At 41.9% G+C, this 22,117-nt stretch overlaps 1 protein-coding gene and 1 long non-coding RNA gene across 2 annotated transcripts in view; one reads left to right on the forward strand and one right to left on the reverse strand.

The window, feature by feature from the left end:
* LOC118278579 (protein mahjong) overlaps positions 1-22,117 on the reverse strand; it is a 45,822-nt gene that overhangs the window by 19,612 nt on the left and 4,093 nt on the right. The window contains exons 3-21 of the mRNA XM_050703831.1: positions 21,505-21,642; positions 20,447-20,571; positions 18,877-18,940; positions 17,801-17,912; positions 16,816-16,914; positions 16,268-16,396; positions 15,194-15,279; positions 14,223-14,390; positions 13,215-13,348; positions 11,520-11,631; positions 9,875-10,011; positions 9,454-9,538; positions 8,131-8,291; positions 7,248-7,378; positions 5,936-6,039; positions 4,721-4,843; positions 2,976-3,129; positions 1,619-1,764; positions 283-480 (exon numbers count right to left, since the gene is read on the reverse strand). Coding sequence (XP_050559788.1) covers positions 283-480; positions 1,619-1,764; positions 2,976-3,129; positions 4,721-4,843; positions 5,936-6,039; positions 7,248-7,378; positions 8,131-8,291; positions 9,454-9,538; positions 9,875-10,011; positions 11,520-11,631; positions 13,215-13,348; positions 14,223-14,390; positions 15,194-15,279; positions 16,268-16,396; positions 16,816-16,914; positions 17,801-17,912; positions 18,877-18,940; positions 20,447-20,571; positions 21,505-21,642 — 2,406 coding nt within the window. The remainder of the gene's footprint in view (positions 1-282; positions 481-1,618; positions 1,765-2,975; positions 3,130-4,720; positions 4,844-5,935; positions 6,040-7,247; positions 7,379-8,130; positions 8,292-9,453; positions 9,539-9,874; positions 10,012-11,519; positions 11,632-13,214; positions 13,349-14,222; positions 14,391-15,193; positions 15,280-16,267; positions 16,397-16,815; positions 16,915-17,800; positions 17,913-18,876; positions 18,941-20,446; positions 20,572-21,504; positions 21,643-22,117) is intronic.
* Positions 1-22,117, forward strand: part of LOC126912285 (uncharacterized) — a 129,568-nt gene that overhangs the window by 14,969 nt on the left and 92,482 nt on the right. The window lies entirely within an intron of this gene.

A 22,117-nucleotide genomic window follows, 5' to 3' on the forward strand; every position in this document is an offset into this window, starting at 1 on the left:
ATCCCTGTGCGATTGGCGGAACTTGCTTATGAACCCGAAAATAAGTTCAGTATTACATTGCCCGACTAGGGAATCGAACTTGACATCCCTTGCTTGTTATTTATATGACATTTAAAATGCGTTTACCATCCGAATGTAATATGAAATAAGAAAAGATTTTGACATGGTCATTTTTCCGTACTAGTCTTATTCTTAGTCCTAAATAATTGATATCATGATGTAACACACATTTGAACATTGGTCAGGGTTTTCTATCCTCCTTTAAAAAGAGTATGAACCCACCCTGGTGGGGGTAGAGGGCGTGTAGACGGGGGGCGGCGGCGGCGGCGGGGGCGCGGGCGCGGTGGGGGCGGGCAGGCGCGCCTCGCGCTGCAGCGTGGCGGCGCTGGCCGCCAGCCCGCGCTCCAGCAGGTGCGCCGCCACCAGCTGCAGTAGTTGACGCTCGTTGTAGTTGATGCGCGTCTGCGCTACTACGTTCGCCTGCGATAAGAGAAAAAAAGCTTACTTTTTTACTGAAAACTGGATCACAATCGGTTGAGTCGATCGTGAGATAATCGCGGACAAACATACTTAATACACGGTATAAACAAATCGTATTGAGTCTGTAAATCTGGTCCCGCCTAAGGCTTGACACAGTTCACACAGTTGATAACCGCTAGAGTTATAGTTTAGGAATCTACACTACGTGTACAAAGCACAAATGCAATTATGACATAAAAATAACATTACTTGGCTACCCTATCATGTTTAATAAAACAATACCTCTGAACGCAATATGATTTGGAACTTGGCGTCATAGTAACTTTTATTCAGTCAAAATTACCTATACAATGATGTAACACACATAGTATTGGAAAGGGGGACCAGGATTTGCACCCTCCTTTAGTCAAAGATGGCTTTTTTTTGGGACAAACCCGCTAGAACCTCCCATACCACTGCAACATGTCCTGTAAGACAGGATCTACGGTAGATACATTAACATGAAAACACCGGAACACTGAAGTCCGCGCGTCCCAGGGCTGAATGACTGTCTTGGATCCCGCAACGAAACCCGCTGAAGATGTTATTAGAGGAGAAGAAAAAGAAAACGATAGTTTCCACATACCTCGGTGAATATTATGCAGCGAGACAGAATCGGACTTAAGCCTTGCTACAAAAGAGACTCCACAGTTACTGGAAGAAGCCCAGTCGCCAAGCATACCACGGAAATATTACTTGAAACTAAAATACTAAATGGGTCCTATGCGCTCTTGAGCTGCTATTAAGTTAGTTAGGAATAGAACATGTGCTACATGACATACCCGGTGTATATTAGCGAGCGAGGTCTCGAACTCGGCGCCCATGTGCTTGCTCTTGCCCGAGACCCGCTCGAGTTAGTTAGGAATAGAACATGTCCTGTATGACATACCCGGTGTATATTAGCGAGCGAGGTCTCGAACTCGGCGCCCATGTGCTTGCTCTTGCCCGAGACCCGCTCGAGTTAGTTAGGAATAGAACATGTCCCATGACATACCCGGTGTATATTAGCGAGCGAGGTCTCGAACTCGGCGCCCATGTGCTTGCTCTTGCCCGAGACCCGCTCGAGTTAGTTAGGAATAGAACATGTCCCATGACATACCCGGTGTATATTAGCGAGCGAGGTCTCGAACTCGGCGCCCATGTGCTTGCTCTTGCCCGAGACCCGCTCGAGTAGCTCGAGCGCGTATTTCTGGAACATCACGTGCTCTTGTCGCTTCTCCTGCAGGATCGGGTCGCGCATCAACACTGGAACAAAGGAAAACATCAATAAATACAATTTTACGTGAGAATTATAAAGTCAAAATCATTTATTTCGAAATAGACCAGGAAGGCACTTTTGAACGTCAAAGCAAATATAAGTAATATGCGGCCTAACGTCTGTCTGTCGATCTGTCCTCTAGTGACTCTATTTGCTCGACACCAAGGTGTATATTCCTAGAGAGAACGAGCAAGAAACTCGGCATAGGTTACTCCTTTTTCAATCAGATTCACAATACAATTCGTTACATTGTTTCGATTACTTCAACTAATAAATGTGAGAGAGCCATGCTTCGGCACGAATGGGCCGGCTCGACGGAGTGATACCACGGCCTTAGCAGAAAACCGACGTGAAACAACGCTTGCGTTGTTTCGTTGTGTGAGGTTACCGGAGGCCCTAATTCCCCCTTCCCAATCTTCCCATCCCCGACCCGAACAACAACCCTTAAATTCCTAACTCCCAAAAAGCCGGCAACGCACTTGTAACGCCTCTGGTGTATTTAAGTGTATATGTCCATAGGCGGCGGCGACTGCTTACCATCAGGTGATACGTCAGCTAGTTTACTGGCGTGTTACAAAAAAAAGGATTAATATCATACTGGGATTATTACTGGCGTGTTACAAAAAAAAAGGATTATTCATGAGGCCCTAGTACAAGTTTAATTTACGTTTATCAAGACCGAGACGTTACAGCGTTTTGTAAGGACATAAGAACATATTTTGTAACTCAAGGTTGATTGAGCAACAATAAGGTACCGTTGCGCTTAATCAGCGAATAGTTTTAAGTACTTTAGTGTTATGGTTGTATTATTTTTTTTTTTATGGCAATATGCCGGTAATCGAGCAGACGTTTACCTGATGGTAAGTAATCGCCGTCCGCCCATGGACACTTGAAACATTAGAGGCTTTACAAGTGCGTTACCGGCTTTTTGGGAGTTAGGAAATTAAGGGTGTTGTTTTATCGGGCCTGGGGAAGATTGGGAAGGGGGAATTGGGCCTCCGGTAACCTGCACTCACACAACGAAACACAACGCAAGCGTTGTTTCACGTCGGTTTTCTGTGAGGCCAGTGGTATTACTTCGGCGAGCCGGCCCATTCGTGCCAAGCATGGCTCTCCCACACTTATGGAACATTAGGCAATAATAAATCAGACTTATTGAAAGCAACACGCCTTTGAATACACCACGTCCATCTTGTACCTTGTATCTGCGAGGTGGTGAAGAGCGGCAGCTTGGAGATGATCTGCCGGACGGTGGGGCAGCGCGCCAGCCCGGCCAGCGCGCGGCACGCCAGCCCGCGCAGACGGTCCGCGTCCGTTATCGGGGACTTCACCATCATTAGAGACAGCAGCACCTGCCGGACATACATATAGTAATGTTAAATTCTGCATATACCTAATAACATACATACATACATATCGTCACGCCATAGGCGTAGCCAGGGAGGCCCCGAAATATGCGTAGCTAGACCAGAGCGTTATTTTTCTAGGTATAGTACATATCCCCGCTCAAATGTATGAATCTGTTTAACATTGTTTTAGAGTGAAGGAAGGTTTTTTTTTGGTCGCACATTTAAGACTCTTTAGAAACTAAAACCTGGCTACGCCTATGCGTCACGCCTTTAATCCCCGAGGGGTGAAGAGGTGCACATTATGCTCATTATGCCAGATACACCTACTTTTTCCGACGCACAAAAAAAAAGGCGTGTTATAAGTTTGACGTGCTGTCTGTCTGTCTGTGGCACCATAGCCCCCGAACGGATGCAGTGATTTCAATTTAGTTTTTATCGTATGAAAGGGGACTTATGTGCAGTGTTCCATCGATTAGCCGTTTTAAAGTTACGGTGAAAGTGGGGAGCTTAGCCGAAGGACTGCACATATACTGGGAGGGTATAATATTAACCGCACTGAAAGAAGATATGAAAGATATTATTTTTTCGTAGTAACAAAAATAATATTTAAATAAAAAATAAATGTAAAATTTAAAATTGAATAACAAATTATAAAATTTTTAATTTAACTTATTATAAACAAAAAATCTTGCCACCAATGTAATCTGGAGCCTACGGAAACAAATGCTAGTAACCTTAATAAGTGTGAAAAGCGAAGGGCTTTTTAGATGTAATCTTTACCTTACAAGAATCGAAATTATTGTATATGTGATGTGAAAGCCTAACTTAACCTAATCTACCTATAAGGGGTATAAAATAAAAAATTAAATTAAAACGCTTGCTCAAGGCCGACATAAAAACTTAATTTACCTTTAAAAAGTAAAAAATAATAAAAGAAACTTAATCTTAAAGTACCTAAGAATGTACTAATAATTCGTAAAAAAAAAATACGTCTCGTTGGGGGACCGCATGAATACGGACTGCACTGCCCGCGCCGCTATATTTCTATTTTCTGTGTTATAGTTAAGTACTTAAACATCAATTTACTTTAATACCAAGCATGTGATACTTATGAACAAATAACAACGAGACGTATTATTTTTTAGAATTATTAGTACAATCTTAGGTACTTTAAGATTAAGTTTCTTTTATTATTTTTTACTTTTTAAAGGTAAATTAAGTTTTTATGTCGTGGGTTTTTTAAAATTTTAATTTATCACAATTTATATTGTAAGTCCCATGTAATAGGTGTTGAGCCTATTGTACATATAATTAAATATTTAAAAAGTATGCAACGTTGCAACGTCACGCCTTTTATCCGCGAAGGGGTAGGCAGAGGTGCACATTACGGTACGTAATTCCAGACTCTGTGCTACAACTAAGAAATTTTTCGAACACTATAAATGCACACAACAACGCACTTGTAACACTTTTTGGCTTACTTACTGGGCCTATTACGCAAATTTTTCGTATATCGTCAGCCAAGATGATAGCAAATATGAGATTAAAATTTAGTCTTAAGAGGTTTCCCCATACGGTATTCATGGTGACTCACCATAATTCCATTATTAGTCCGCACACTCTCCCAGACCTTCTGTATGAGGTCCTCGTACGACTTGAGCGCGGTCTTCTTCTTGCTCGAGCCGGTTATTGAAAACCGCGTCGTCGACGTACCCGCCTGGAAACATATTATTCATAAATAACCATTTTATTATGCTACAGGATGATTATAAGCCCCGGTATGTCTTGAAAGTAGTCGAGCATCCTCATAAATGATTATACGTAGTTAATTCGTAAAATATGTTTTATATAACAAACCGTTGTGTGGGAGCACCATAAATAACATTTTATTATGTCTGTCACGCATAATGATCCTAGTTATGACTGCTCCTTCGATGGATGAAAAAAGTACTCGGGCTATCATCGTCCATAGCCAGTAAAACGCCAGTAAGTGGTTATACATAGTCCCATGTAATAGGGCAATCACTTAAAAGTATATACCCACTACTAGAATGACGTTACAATCTAATGGCAGCCACACACGATCCAATATACTTGCGCAAGTATACAAGTATACAATATACTTGCGCAAGGCCAGACTTGCGCAAGTATACTGGATCGTGTGTGGCTGCCATAAAATATAATACTTCCATGTCACAATGTTAGTTACCGTACTTCTGAAACGGCTTTACCGATTTGTAACAAATTTTATATAATATGCGTATTCAGTAGGTCTGAGACTCGGCTACTATCAATTGTCCATACTCCTAAATGATAAGGGTTGTTAACACTTCAATTTTTTTTACGAAATTATTTATATTTTATATTTACTTATCTAATATTATAAAGCTGAAGAGTTTGTTTGTTTGGTTGAACGCGCTAATCTCCGGAACTACTGGTCCGATTTAAATAATTCTTTTTGTGTTGGATAGCGCATTTATCGAGGAAGGTTATAGGCTATAAAACATCACGCTATGACCAATAGGAGCCGAGCAGAGCTGGTGAAACCGCGCGGAAGTAGCTAGTCTATACTAATATTATAAAGCTAAAGAGTTTGTTTGTTTGAACGCGCTAATCTACGGAACTACTGGTCCGAATTGAATAATTATTTTTGTGTTGGATAGTCCATTTATCGAGGAAGGCCATAGGCTATATAAAATATCCCGCTATGACCAATACGAGCTAAGTGGAGCGGGTGGAACCGCGCCGAAGTAGCTCATTTTTTTTTTTTTTTTTTTTCAGTGTCAGCTAGTATTATTACAATACTCACTCTGTGCACAGGTGCGCAGACGCAGTTGACGAGTACGTTGAGCGCTGCCTTCTGCACGTCCGGCTCGGGAACTATCTCGCCGTCCGCCGCGCCTGCCAAAACGTCTGCGTTAGAATCAGAATCACATTCTTATATAAAAACATATCTATACTAATATTATAAAGCTAAAGAGTTTGTTTGTTTGAACGCGCTAATCTCCGGAACTACTGGTCCGAATTGAATAATTCTTTTTGTGTTGGATAGTGCATTTATCGAGGAAGGCTATAGGCTATAAAACATCACGCTATGACCAATAGGAGCCGAGCAGAGCGGGTGAAACCGCGCGGAAGTAACTATGTTAAATAAATGTAGATGAACGATAATCCCTAAACCCTATATCGCTCACCTAGTAATATATTTTAAGTGTGGGAGAGCCATGTTTCGGCACGAATGGGCCGGCTCGACCGGAGTGATACCATGGCCTCACAGAAAACCGACGTGAAACAACGCTTGCGTTGTGTGAGTGAGGTTACCGGAGGCCCAATTCTCCCCTTCCCAATCCCCGATTCCCCAACAACCCTTAAATTCCTAACCCCCAAAAGGCCAGCAACGCACTTGTAACGCCTCTGGTGTTTCAAGTGTTCCATAAAAGAAGGCCTCCCTACTCCACTCCTCTCTGTTTAAAGCTTTTTGCGCCCAATCCCTGACATAATAAATATATACATACTAGTGGTCGCCTAGTGGTTGAAATTCAACCATATACGATTTAATTTACAATACCACTTAACATACGTTCAAGGATAATTTTTATTTAACTCAAACTCAAACAAACTCTTTTATAAAACTCTATTCATATGAGACGTCAATATCATCGCAATGTCTATCGATTTTGACGTTTTGTCAAATACGATCAGATACTATGCATGTGTGTGTAATGTTTTATTTATTAATTTAATGTACTTTATAAGCATTATTTTTGAAAAATATTAGCGTCCTGCACTTCTCCTACACATAAACTATAAGTGTACCAAATTTTATGCTCCTACGTCCGCGCAATTTTTGTAAAAAGCGGTCCAAAGTTTTTGCTTGCGTTGTGTTTCGTTGTGTGAGTGAGGTTACCGGAGGCCCAATTCCCCCCCCCCCTTCCCAATCTTCCCCATCCCCGATTCCCGAACAACAACCCTTAAATTCCTAACTCCCAAAAGGCCGGCAACGCACTTGTAACGCTTTTGGTGTTTCAAGTGTCCATGGGCGGCGGCGATTGCTTACCATCAGGTAATACGGCTGCTCGATTACGTGTTTCATAAAAGAATAAAAAAGAAATACAACTTACCTAGTACTATGTTGACTCCGGTAGTCATCTCCGCGTCTCGCATGTCAATCTTTTCAGTCAACAGGAGTTGGACCCGGGGCGCCACGCAGCACACTGAGATCACGTCCAACGCTGACCGCACCGTTTCCGATCTGAGAATAATGTGAAAATATGTAATAAATTTAAAAAAGCCAATTTTTTCGGAGTCTATTAATCTATACTAATATTATAAAGCTGAAGAGTTTGTTTGTTTGTTTGAACGCGCCAATCTCCAAAACTACTGGTCCGATTTGAATAATTCTTTTGTATTGAATAGGGCATTTATCGAGGAAGGCTATAGGCTATAAAACATCACGCTATGACCAATAGGAGCCAAGCAGAGCGGGTGAAACCGCGCGGAAGTAACTAGTATATTATAAACTGTACCCTTAGTATGAGTTTGCTTTACGTTTAAAGTAATCGTAACGGTAGCGCGTTCGGCTCTCTGATTGGCCGGATTGAATAAACCAACTCAATAAAAAAAACTTCTACTAAGGGTACAGCTCTTTTAGTGTAACAAACACTTCTGAAAACCGCATTATCATAAAAATCGGTTCAGCCCATCGCGAGATAATCGCGGACAAACATACATACAAGCAGGGCAAACACAACCATATATTAGATTTAGATTTCAAGCCTGATCGTCCCACTGCAGGGCAAACGCCTCCCTACCCTCCTTCCACTCCTCTCTGTTTAAAGCTTTTTTTAATCTTTATTAGATTAATTAGACGGTTTAATATGTCACCCTCACCCTCATAGGAACATTAAGATAACACACAGACACACACATTAAAGCTTATTGCGGCCAAAACTTGTTATAGACGCCAAGTTTAAAAAAGAATTATTATGTATGTTAAACATATACCTGCCGTTAAAGTTCCATTCGTAAGCGTAGCCCACGACCTGTAGCAGCAGCGAGACGCCGCCCAGCTCGAGTAGCTCGTCCACCGCCGGCCAGCGCGACCACGCCACGCTCTGCAGCAACTCTATCTGCTCTTGTATCTCTTCCGGGGATGATTTTGATGCCTGAAATAATAATTACAATTTATATCTATATATTAATACGGGATGCAAAAACTTTGGACCCCTTTTTACGAAAATTGCGCGGACGCGGACGTAGGAGCATAAAATTTGGTACACTTATAGTTTATGTACGTATGTTAAGTGGTATTGTAAATTAAATCGTATATGGTCGAATTTCGACCACTAGGCGACCACTAGTTTAATTTAATTTGCCTAACTATGTCGTGGGTGCGTTTACAAACATACAAGTTCACATACACATGACACCCAGACCCGAAACAACAATTTGTGGATCACACAAAAGAGTTGCTCCGTGCGGGAATCGAACCCGCTACACGTTGCACGGCAGCTGGTTGCCCAGCTACCGCACCAACCGTACAGACAAGTAAATAACGGTAAGTAAGATTTTTTAGTGACATGGTCCCTAACTGCTGGCCTTTTAGAAAGGCTCAGAGTCGCCCAGCGCGCGATGGAGAGAGCTATGCTCGGAGTATCTTTGCGCGACAAAATCCGAAATATGGAAATTCGCCAAAGAACAAGAGTTACAGACATAGCTCTCAAAATATGCAGGCTGAAGTGGCAATGGGCAGGCCACGTCGCTCGGAGGACTGATGGCCGCTGGGCCAGGAAGGTGACTGAGTGGCGACCGCGGACCGGAAGACGCAGCGTGGGCAGACCTCCCACTAGGTGGACCGACGACATCGTCAGGGTAGCGGGGAGCCAGTGGATGCAGGTGGCGGCTTGTCGTTCTACGTGGAGGACCAAGGGGGAGGCCTTTGTTCAGCAGTGGACGTCTCTCGGCTGATGATGATGATGATGATGATGAAGATTTTTTGTGGAACACGCCGGTAAACGACCAGACGTATCACCTGATGGTAAGCAATCGCCGCCGCCCATGGACATTAGAAACACCAAAGGCGTTACAATTGCGTTGCCGGCATTTTGGGGGTTAGGAATTTAAGGAATGTTGGGGAATCGGGGATTGGGAAGATTGGGAAGGGGGAATCGGGCCTCCGGTAACCTCACTCACACAACAAAACACAACGCATGCATTGTTTCACGTAAGTTTTCTGTGAGACCGTGGTATCACTCCGGTCGAGCCGGTCCATTCGTGCCGAAGCATGGCTCTCCCACAATTAGTAAGTAAAAGTAAGTAAGTGTTTACCTTGTAAGGGGGTGGCTCGGGAACGTTGTCGCCGTGTTGCCGCGCGACCTGCGCCGCTCTCAGTCGCAGGTGGGCTTCTAAATACCTATACACAAACACAATATTGTCATATTACTTATTGATACATTCATTTTATTAGAATAATATGACTTTTTGTATCACTATTGGCGCCACACAAAACAACAAAATATCATTAGCACTCGCGAAATACCTACTAGTTTTCCGATAACGCGGGCGCCTCACTCCTAACAGCTGATCATGCGAAAGCACGCGCGTGTTAATTTTTGTTTTGTTATTGTGATAAAAATAAAACAATAAACAAAAAAGTTTCTTCAGGAAAGTTGTTTGTAATCATGAGTACAATCACGTGTTTAAATATCGTTCACTAATTACCAGTCACCCTATGCGACTTGCGACATACCTTCTAAGTGCGACACAGACGTGTCGTACGATTTGTCGGGCGGCGCAGGTCTCGTCCTCGGACACGCGCGACTCGTCCTCGTCCGCGCTCAGTATCGGCAGGGTTGATATCACGTTGTATAGTTTGCGGAGCCCGTCCTTAAAGTATATGGGGAAAATGTTCAGTAATAAACTCATAATAGGGATGATGACGGAGTATGAAAATTTATAATAGAAAGAAAGAGAGAAAGAAAAAATACAATACTTCCAATATAAGTTTTTAAACTGATATGGTCACTAACACTATTATTAGAACTTGAGACGGGATATTTACCATGTTTATCTATGTCGATGGGGTGATACGGATGAACTGTCGGAACCCCATCGACATAGATAAACATGGTAAATATACCGTCTCAAGTTCTAATAACAATACTTCCAATAATCTATTTAGTCCGTCAGTTAGGTAATGAAAAAATATTAGACATGTGTTTTTTTTTTTTATTTTGTCCTATAAGATAACAATACTTTTGTTTTAATTTGGTGGGTCGACGTTTGGCCGCTATCTCGCCTGGTGGTAAGTGATGATGCGGCCTACGGTGGAGCACGTCTGCCCATAAGCAACCTATTCACTCGGGCTTTGAAGACACCCAGGTTGTACCCATCAGGAAACACAGACTCCGGCAAGGAGTTCCACTCCCTAGCAGTTCGTACAAGGAAGCTTGAAGCGAAGCGCTTCGTGCGAGTGGGTGGGATATCTACTATGAAGCGGTAGCGCTTCGCCGATCGTTTTGTGGTTCGAAGATGGAAATATAATTAGATAAAACGAATCAAAGTTTCTATAGGAGTGGGAGCAAATACGTCATTTCTACGTATAAAATTTACCTAGAAGTGACATCACGCGATATTTCAAATCGATATATCTTCGAAAGTATTTGTTTCCGTAAGAAAATGAAAAGTACGTGTCTAATATTTTTAAAATAATCTACAAGACGGGCATTGAAATAAAAATTAGTCATCCACGCTATTGAGATTGTTAGATTTTGTTCTAAGCAAAGCGTGTACTAATAGAAGCCCTCAGATCTCATAATCAGTTGGTCACCGGGACCTCCGTGCGCGGCCGGCCACGCTGCAGTCGCAGGGCGCCGCAACGACACGGCGCCGACACGGACGCGCTACGGTCTCCCTCAAGCGCAGTTTTTTCGTCATCGGGCATATTTATATCTAACTGTATAAACTGTTCTATAAAAGCATAAACAGTACTATTGCTAAGTAATTGGAAGAGAGGAAATAATAATTTTATTATAACTTTCGTGAGACATACTAAATTAATTATTATGTTATCATTTTTGAAAAATATTATTATTACACTTCTGGCTTACTCACGTATTTGTTTGACGAGGAACTCGACTAGTTCAGGCCATGCTAGAGACTTATATTATATTCCGCGACACACGACGCGGCGATTGTCGCGCTGCTACTGGCGACTCGAGTTTCGCGCCCAACTAGTCGAGTTCCTCGTCAAACAATTACGTGAGTAAGCCGATAACACAGTAATTAATAACTCCTCTAGTGTTGCCGGTGTCCATGGACGGCGTCGATTGCTTACCATCAGGTGATCTGTCTGCTAATAGCCTCCTGGACTATAAAAAGAAGTAGGAACTGACCTGATGATCGAACTCCTCGAGTATGACGCGGAACTGGAAGGAGAGACCGAAGAACATGGTGGCGTGACAGCGGCCCGAGTCGTGAGAGCATTCCAGTAGCCACAGCGCGTACCTGGGAACACACACATTACAATATTAATATAATTATGTACTAGGTACATCAGTACATTACGAATTTCATGATTTTTGACCCTCCCGTCCTTGTCACAATTGGTCACATTTGTGACCTCCTCCCCTCCTTAGTGTGACTTTTTGAGTTTTTCGATAATACATAGTTCATTTCAAGTTCGTGTTTTAACAGTTAAATTATAATAATTGAAATGTGACGTCACGAAATTTAAGACCCCTCCCTCCCCCTTGTCACATAAAGTCACACTTCGTCGACCCCCCCCCCCCCCCCTTAACGTGTGACGTAATTAATGGATGGCCCCTTATACAAACATACATACATCTTTATATATATAATTCTTCTGTAAGTGTGTATGTCACTGAACTTCTCTTAAACAACTGGACCGATATTGATGAATTTTTTTGTGTGTGTTCAAGGGGATCTGAGAATGGTTTAGATTCACAATTTTGTCCGCTGGACAATGTTTTTTTTTTTATTAATTTTTAATTTATTAGTAGTTGTTGATTTTGGAATGTTTTACATTGGATCCGACAAATTTTCAAATTAAAGACGTGTAGACAGGACGTCTGTCGGGTCCGCTAGTATTATTATATTATGCATATATCGCATCGAAGGCAGAGGCGCACATTACGGCACGTAATGCCACTGTACAATGTACACTCACTTTTCATAATTTGTGTTATAAGTCCCATGTAATAGGGGCCTATTGTCATATACTGGGAACAATTCCTACAACTGAGAAATTTTCGAAGAACCGAAAAATCCCCAGCAATACTTCTCGCGACCCGAGAATCGAACTCGTGACCCCTTTCCGCAGTTTCGACCACTCGACCAACGAGGCAGTCAAAAATCATTTATTATCATTATATACATATACTACATTATTTATATCGAAATACAGTGCGAGAATAGACAGGGGTAAATTATAGTCTGGAATAACACATTAGATAATTTTTATTCCACGGGACCATGGGAAAAGCCGCTGGCAGAATCTAGTAAGTAAATATCGTGAAACAAGTACAAAGAGGGGATGCCATAATGTGATTAAACTGCCCAGCCCAATGATATATGTATAAGTAAAAACGTGTAAATAGGTGATAAGCGATCAGAAAGTGGCACATTAAAATGTGGTCAATTTTATAGTACGGGACTTCATGTTATAACGTACCGCGCTCCCTGTAAAGTGTCACTTTATGTTAAAGGGAAATCCAGTTATGACATCTCTTGTATTTGCTTCTTCTAAAGGTCCACAGATCCGCATCGTACGCAACGAATTTTAGTTTGTCTTGTATAGAAACACATACAACTTCGTCCACTGATCCGCTTCGTACGTCGACCGCTCATCGGCAATGTTACATGCGAAGCGTACCGATGACGTCATAGAGGAATGCCGATGCCAAAAATCCGAATGGAAGTGGTATCGGCAATCACATTGCTAAAACTCGCGTCGGCAACTTAACGCTGCCGATACGGCTGGACGCAGTCTGAAAAATTTACCCGTTTGATCGATTCAATTGACAATGCGTGCATGCGGGTCATGTGGATGTTTACCATAATCAACATACCTGACGAGATCAGCCAGGGTCTTCCTGGGCAGCAGACAGACTCGCTCCATGGCATCCTCGCAGTACGCGAGGTAGTACAGACAGATCGACACTCCCGTCGCGGCCACCGACGGTCTAGGCACTTCCAGGAATTTCTGCAAACACCAAATAGAAGATATATTAAAGAAGTGCCAAATTAAACGTACCCTTAACGAATGAGCATTTTTTTAAGTTGACAAGCCCGAGGTCTCCCATTAAGCTCAAGCAATTGGCCCCTGTGCACCAGGACGTGGACATAGTAGATACTAACCATGAAAACACCGGAACACTGAAGTCTGACGCGTCGCAAACGCATGAATAACTGTCTTGGATCCCGCAACGAAATAAATAGAAGATATTTTAGAGGAGAAGAAAAAGACCGACGAGCATGCATGAAAAGACTGATGACTGTTGATGAAGCGAAAGACGTGTGTAAGAATCGTAGCAATTGGCGTTCCATTGTCTCTGCCTACCCCCATGGTATCAGACAGGTTCTTGATTTTGTTTCGTTGTTAATTGCTAGGATATTTCCGCTTTTCAACATTTCTCAATAGGGCACTGATATTGAAATTGTGTCCAGTATATGGCAATAGGCTCACCCCGGTTACATGGGACTTATAACACAAATGGTGAAAAGTGGGTTTCATTGTATAGCGGCATTACGTTCTTTCGTCTGCCTATCCCTCGGGGATAAAAGGCGTGATGATAGATATAAATCTATTAATATTATAAAACTGAAGAGTTTGTTTGTTTGAAAGCGGCCAATCTCCGGAACTACTGTCCGATTCGAATAATTCTTTTTATGTTGGATAGCGCATTTAACAGGAAGGCTTAGCTATACAAGATACGTTATGATTATAGGACCTTGCAGAACGATTGAAACTCCTTCTCAGTGAAATATTTATTTATGGATTTGTGCACATCATTTCATAGATGTTAACCTAAGCTTCATTTATTTGAAGGTGTACAATAAAGGTTATTGATATTTACCTGCAACCCTCCCATATTAATGAAATCGATGGAAAACTTCTTGTGGCAGAGCAGAGCGGCGAGGTACTTGAGCGCTTCGAACGCGAGCCGAGAGTCCCGGGACTCGCGCACGTTCAGGTACCCGAGGATCAAACCCAGCGCGTTCTGCTCGAACACGTGCGATAGGAACTGGAAACAAAATACGTTTGTCTGTTAGGTAAATACGTTAGAAAGGCTGAATCTTTGTGAAAGGTGCTTGTAATTCATTGCTCCTTTTACGAATGAACGTTGTCCCACACTAGGAGTCGTGTCGTGATGGTTTACAAACATACAAGTTCACATAACGTGACATCTAAACCCAGAACAACAATTTGTGGATCACACAGAGTTGCTCCGTGCGAGAATCGAACCCGCTACACATTGCACGGCAGCCAATGAAACGAGCATTCAGTGAAACCGCGGGGAGTGGCCATTAACTAACATTATACAATCTATATATTAATACGTGATGCAAAAACTTTGAACCACATTTTACGAAAATTGCGCGGACGTACTAACATAAAATTTGGTATACTTATAGTTTATGTGTAGGTAAGTGCATAGCGCTAATATTTTTCAAAAATAATGCTTATAAAGTACATTAAATTGGCTAAAACATTACGCCACATGCATAGTATCTGATCGTATTTGACAAAACGTCAAAATCGATAGACATTGCGATGATATTCTCACGTCTCATATGAAAAGAGTTTTATAAAAGAGTTTGAATTAAATAAAAATTATCCTTCAATGTACGTTAAGTAGTATTGTAAATTAAATCATATATGGTCAAATTTCGGCCACTAGGCGACCACTAGTATAAATGAATTGTTGTTTGTTTGTCTTGTTAACGGCTGGATCAAGGGTCTTGAAATATTTTTTGATGCGTCTGCTGGTATTTAATAGAATAATTGGCTTATTTACGCCACTATTTACTTGACACAATAGCTTACCTCTTGATACTCCCCCATGGGTGTGAGGTACCGTAGTATGAGCATCTGTTTGGTGGCGTCCGTCGGAGGGTGAATTTGTATATTACCTGGAAACGTACAGACATAGTTATAATATATGTATTATCATTTTTTTTTATGGGACATGACGGTAATCGAGCTGACGTATTACCTGATGGTAAGCAATCGCAAGAAGCTTTACAAGTGCGTTACCGGCTTTTTAAGAGTTAGGAATTTAAGGGTTGTTGTTCGGGATTGGGGATGGGGAAGACTGGGAAGGGGGAATTGGGCCTCCGGTAACCTCACTCACACAAAGCAAGCGTTGTATCACGTCCATTTTCTGTGAGGCCTATATCTTAATTTCTCTCATGAGATTTAAGTTTTACGTAATCTGACATGGTCACTAACACTAGAATTGAAACTAAAAAATGGATATTTACCATGTCTTTCTGTTGTTAACATCAGTTTATCCGTGATCATGGCGCTTGTCAACAGTGCCGAAATGCCAGTATCGGAAACTCATAAATAAAGAAAAACATGTTAAATATCCCGTTTTAAGTTTAAATTCTAGTCTCATGACATTGTCGAGATGTGTGAGAGCCATGTGAAATGGTAAAAAGTGGGACCTGACAATGTAGAATGGCATTACGTGCCGTAATGATTGCACCTCTAATACCCCTTCGAGTTTAAAATGAGATTGACGTTGCATTACAGTGTGTGAGAGCCATGTTTCGCCACGAATGGGTCGGTTCGACCGGAGTGATACCATGACCGAGCAGAAAACCGACGTGAAACAAGGCTTGCGTTGTTTGAGTGAGGTTACCGGAGGCCCAATTACTTCCCTTCCCAATCTCCGATTCCTCAACAACTGTAAAATTCCTAACCCCCAAAAGTCCGGCAATGCATTTGTAACACCTCCATGTTTCAAATGTCTATGGGCGGCGGCGATTGCTTACCATCAGGTGATCCGTCTGCTTGTTTACCGGTTCATAACATAAAAACATCCGTACATAGTACATATATACAGGTCAAACTGAGAACCTCCCTTTTTTTTAAGTCGGTTAAAAATGGTGTTACCTATAACATATGTTTCCATTTCCGCCCAGCTGGAGTTGGAGGACGTTTCGTGTTGGTGTAGGGGCGGCGGCCGAGGGGGGGGAGACATCATCCCCCACTGAGAGGGGGGAGAACATGCGTTCGCTGGGCCTGAAAGGGAAGAAAAGAGGGATTTATAATAATTTTAAACATAACCTACCCGGAACAAATATCCTATGCCCCGCGCGGGAATCGAACCCGCTACAAGTTGCACAGCAACCGATTGTCCATACCGTCTGCAATTGTACAGTCAGATTACACGCACATACAACAAGGAAGAACTATTAGTGGATAACACAAAGAGTTGTTTCCGTGGGAATCGAACCCGTGAGTAACCGGGCAATTAAATCTTGTTCCAAATTTCATCCCGATCCTTTCAGCCGTTTAGACGTGGTTCAACAAAATAAGTGTTGAATTGCACGTATGCGTGAGCCTGCACACTTTTACTTACAAATAATATTAAACGTCAGTGATCTCAAGCAAGCACGTATCACTAGTGTCCTCATATTTATAATTAGGATTATACTTACTACTATAATTTTTGACTGGGGTCTCGGGGTCTCTGCTGGCCTGCGGGGGAGTCTCGTCCACCAACATGTCTCCCCCACCGCCCTCGTCTTTGGCACGATCTGAAACCATTATTATTAATTATTATAGGGTAGACTAAATCTCCTCTTTACAACCTCCCATAGGAGCAACTCCGGTATTGCAAGGACTACAGTAGTCTTTGAAAAAAACAATTAACCGCGATCCCAGGGAAATGAATGACTTTTGGATACTGCCACTGAAACTAACCAGTAATTACTGACGATAGTTTTTTTGAATTTAATGCGACAAAAACTAATGCTTGACTACAGATGCACACCTGATGGTAAGTAGTCGCCAATTGTAATCGTTAGATGGTGAGGCGCACATTGCTTAAGAGCGTTTTACTCTAGACTGGGACTGGAGACCCACATTGTAGTCCGATGCAAAAACCGGATTCCAAGCAAACAAACTCATCAGCTTTATAAATTAAGATAATTTGATAAAGGTTCTCTTATTATCTAGCTTCAGCCTGACTTGATATTGGGTTTAAGCAGAATTTAGGTTTTAAATTCGCCGCCGCATCATTCTCTTGAAAAATCCAGATCGATCGACATTGCGTTACCGGCTTTTTGGGAGTTCGAATTTACTCACACTAGTTCGCCCGTTGCATCGATTGCGTGGATATTGAATCACTCACAAACGAGTATTGAGTTTGTCTTTACATTCCGTATTCTGAATGTATCACTATTGGTCGAGCTATGATTGGTGCCGAGCATGGCTCTCCCACATTATTATAATATTATATAGATTTATTGAATCAGGAAATGGACATACCTTTCTTATCTTTACTAGGTCCGTTGCACTTGATGTCGCTGTTTCGCTTCTTGTCGAAGCGCGCGAAGTGTCGCGTCTGGTTCGGTGGTTCATGGCTCTCCCACACGTATTATAATATTAGCATAGATTGATTGAATCATCTAATGCACATACCTTTCTTATCTTTACTAGGTCCGTTGCACTTGATGTCACTGTTTCGCTTCTTGTCGAAGCGCGCGAAGTGTCGCGTCTGGTTCGGTGGCGTCACCACGTTCTGGTTGTTCTGCTGGAACGGGGTAAGCAGGAATATATTAATATTCATTTCGGTTTCCGTGTCTGTAGATTGAAGTATAGATATTTTAATTTGAGCGTCAAGGTTAATTTATATTAATAGATTGATTAAAGTCATCCAATGGACATACCTGCTTATCCATGGTCCGTTGCACTTGACTGCCGTTTCGCTTACTTGTCGATGCTTGCGCGAAGTGATCCACTGGTTGGTGGTTCAAGTTCTCCCAGCAACGTATCTAATGAATTAGAATAGATTGATTGTAAGTCATCCTATGGCATTTACCTTCTAATGTGATCTTTACGAGGTCCGGTGCGCTTCTATGTCACTCCCCCGCTTCTTGTCGAACCAGCGCGAAGTGTCGCGTCTGGTTCGGTGGCGTCACCACGTTCTGGTTGTTCTGCTGGAACGGGGTAAGCAGAAATATATTAATATTCATCATCAGTTCCCCTTTGGAAAAAACACTTCTTTTCGTGTGGACAGACGTGAATAAATCAACGAAAGATGTCTAAAAGTGGTAATCAATATTGGAACTCAGCGGGCGTGCTAATGAAAATTAGTTGTTTTGTAATTGACGATTAACAATCGTCCCAAATCTCCATTGTGTGAAGTGGGCTCAAACTCTAGATTTAATATTCTAACTTCTGCATTTTCTTTCAAAATTTGCATGCGTGCTAATAATCAGTAAGTTGCGCGAGGCGCCCGCACTACCGTGTATATGTATTTAACACCTAGTATTACGTACCACATTTGAGTACCTAAACGCGCGTGCTAAAGAATTTTCGTTTATTTGTTATTGTGATAAAACCAAAACTAATGAGTATGTAAAAAAAGTTTCTTTGGAAAAGTTGTTTGTAATCATGAGTACAATCACGTGTTTAAATATCGTTCACTAATTACCCAGTCACCCTATACAATAATAATATGTATATTCAAATATATAAATTAAATTATGACTTACTTTGTCTTCTCTTAAAGCGTGTAGCCTCCTTAGCATTAGCGGTACTAGCATAGCGTTTAAATCCCTGAAACATATAAAAAACATTTTAATACACAAACTAACAAACTCACAGAATAATTAATACTGGATTACATGAATAGTAGTTTTGAGTGGAAATCAAACCCGATTCACTATGCAAACTAAATGCTTGATAACTTATATTTCAGCAGGGACTACTAACATTTTTAGTGTGCTTTTCCACCAGAGATGTGCTACGTTACATTGCTGTGGATGCGTTTTGCATCCACCAATCATATTCATTGGTAAGTTAATTTATATGGAAAGATGAATGCTGGCTTCCCTACTATCAATACATCGCATATTTCAGCTGCGCATCTTTCTCGCACAGCTATATAGCTTAGTATCAATGGAGTCATGATTGTAGCATAGCTACATAGCACATCTCTGCTGGAAAATCACCGTGCGGGAATCAAACCCGCTACACATTGTAGCCAGTTACAATAACGTTGCCAGCCTTTTGAAGATTGAGGGGACACAAAAACTTAGCGCAACATTCTGTAAGGTGATAAGTAGTGTTGCCCAGCAAGAGTCTTGCAAGTCTCGCATTTACCAATTATCCAACTTTAGTTTTTTATACGATTATAATTTAACTGTATTAACTGTAGTATTAACTAAGATTTAACTTGCAGATTTAACTATACAGTTATATTGTAAGGTGTGGCCGCTATTAAACAACCTCAAAATATAGTATACTAGCTACTCTGTTTCGTCATTGTAAGATCAAAAGCACCTAACATATAAAAAATAGCATTAGGCTAATAGGAATTTATTTGTGAGACTTGCAAGACTCTTGCCGGGTAGTTAAGACAGTTAAATCATAATCGTATAAAAAAATAAAGTTGGCTAATTGGTAAATGCGAGACTTGCAAGACTCTTGCTGGGCAACACTAGTGATAAGTAAAGGAACAACAACAACAACAGCAACACCCACAGTCAAACCGCTAAACCGGTTTTGTGGGAGATTGTCTTAAATATAATGCTGTATTTCTTTTATTATAATAAATAAATAATAATAATAAAGTAGCCGTAGTAGCCGTGGGATGCCCCCCTTCCTCAAGCAGCTCAACGGATGTTGCTTCCCTTGTCGTTACATGCTAGCGGCCGTTTCCGGGGGCCCACTATTGAGTTTGCGAGTCAGGCCCCTGCCGTTGCCTGCCCCTGCCTGTTTATCCGTATTTTTCAATATTGGTCAGGGGCAGGGGCCATAGTCCCCATAGTTAACCGGTTAACTATTCCACAGCCACCCACACCCATATCCCTATCATTTCCTTTTACCATATCTCGCAATAGTCCTGCATCAACCGGGGATTGTCCTTTGTGTACTTCCATAGTGCATACAGGGATAATCGCCGGCTGATAGTCCCCTTACATTCAGATTAAAATTGTTCAACGGGCCTCTGCGAGTTGGCTTCGGCCCCTCGTACGCCTTCCAAAGGTCCGGGACCCTGTGGTCCCGTGATTATGTAAAGAACATAAATAATAATAATAAAGTAGAATAGTGTTGACTGACCTAAAGTTAGTGGCGATCTCCTGCACCTCCATGGCGGCGGCGAGCAGGCCGGTGGCGTAGCACTGCAGCGGTTCCACCGAGTTGGTCGCCCAGTTCACCAGCCGGTGGATCAGGGCCTCGTTGTCCTGGAGACGAAGTCACAGTCAAATCATTTATTCAAATCTATACTAATATTATAAAGCTGAAGAGTTTGTTTGTTTGATTGTTTGTTTGAACGCGCTAATCTCCGGAACTACTGGTCCAATTCGAATAATTCCTTTTAAGTTGGATAGCGCATTTATCGAGGAAGGCTATAGGCTATAAAACATCACACTATGATTAATAGGAGTCAAGCAAATCAGGTGAACCCGCGCGGAAGTAGCTAGTTAAACCATAAATAGGTAACCTGTCAGAAAATATAACATATACTTTTTTTTATCTCTGAAGCTACCGTTTGTAACGAACACCTAGCTTCAAGGACAGATCCGCCCGAGCAGATCCAGATTCGTGCGTACGGCACCTCAAAGAGCCATCAGACCACCACAGACTGGGCACAGTAGGGCTGATGCCTGATCGCTGCGGACTACCTAGTGGGTTTACCGGGCTCCGTCTCGACAAGCAGGAGTAGGAACGGGGTGGTTTAGTCAGTAAGAGTCTGACACTCCCACTTGCCTCGGTCAGGGGCCTTAGTCTGCTATTACAATTGTCACAATGGTCGATCACTGATCAGTGCAAGAGGGACGGAGCTATACAACCTACATAGCTCCGTCCCTCTTGCACTGATGAATGATCGACCATTCTGACAACCTTGTAATATTCCTAGGCCTGGAAGAAGTCATTGGATGATTTTCCCATACCTTTTCAAAGTCAAAGTCAAAATCATTTATTTCAAATAGACCAGGAAGGCACTTTTGAACGTCAAAGCAAATATAATAATATTAATAACGTCTGTCTGTCGGTCAGTCATATAGTTGCTCTATTTGCTCGTTTCAAAGTGTAGATTCCTATGCAGAAGGGCGGGAGCAGCCATTGGATAATATTCCAGATTTAAAAAAAAGACCAAACAAACTAAGAATTACCTGAAAGACGACGCTCATCTCGAGGCCGGGCATGAGGTCGAGCGTGAGCCTGCAGGCGGCCACGTTCAGCTTGTGCACGTCGCGGCCGGTGATGTTCTGTCGCGAGTAGTACGTGTCGCGTACGTAGTCGTTCACCAGCTGTTGGCAAACAATAACACGTTAGATCTGCTGCTCATGAACATGAGTCCTACTCAATACGGTAGTTTCCTACTAGTCAAATTCAATACTTTTATTCGAAATGTCAAAAACGTTACTTTTCTATGATATACTTTATTATGACGTCATCAGATTTTTACGTCAATAGCATACTTATTACTCTAAAATTTGCTTGAAAAATTAAATAAATAAGTATATCGTCAAATGAATGAATGAAAATACGATTATTTTGGGATATTTTATTATATTGAAATATCAAAATAATTTATTTTTGACCTAGGAAACTACCCAATTAACACATTAGATGAGCTGCTCATGAATATAAGTCCTTAGCGTGGCTTAAAACTAGTCGAGATACCTCGTTAAGCAGTTACGTGAGTTTTTTATGGTATAAGCCGGTAAACGAGCAGACGGGTGATCCGTCTGCCAGCAGACGTCTGCTCGTTTACTTTTTGCG

The sequence above is a fragment of the Spodoptera frugiperda genome, chromosome 24 (assembly GCF_023101765.2).
Source record: "Spodoptera frugiperda isolate SF20-4 chromosome 24, AGI-APGP_CSIRO_Sfru_2.0, whole genome shotgun sequence".
NCBI classification, from domain to species: Eukaryota; Metazoa; Arthropoda; class Insecta; order Lepidoptera; family Noctuidae; genus Spodoptera; species Spodoptera frugiperda.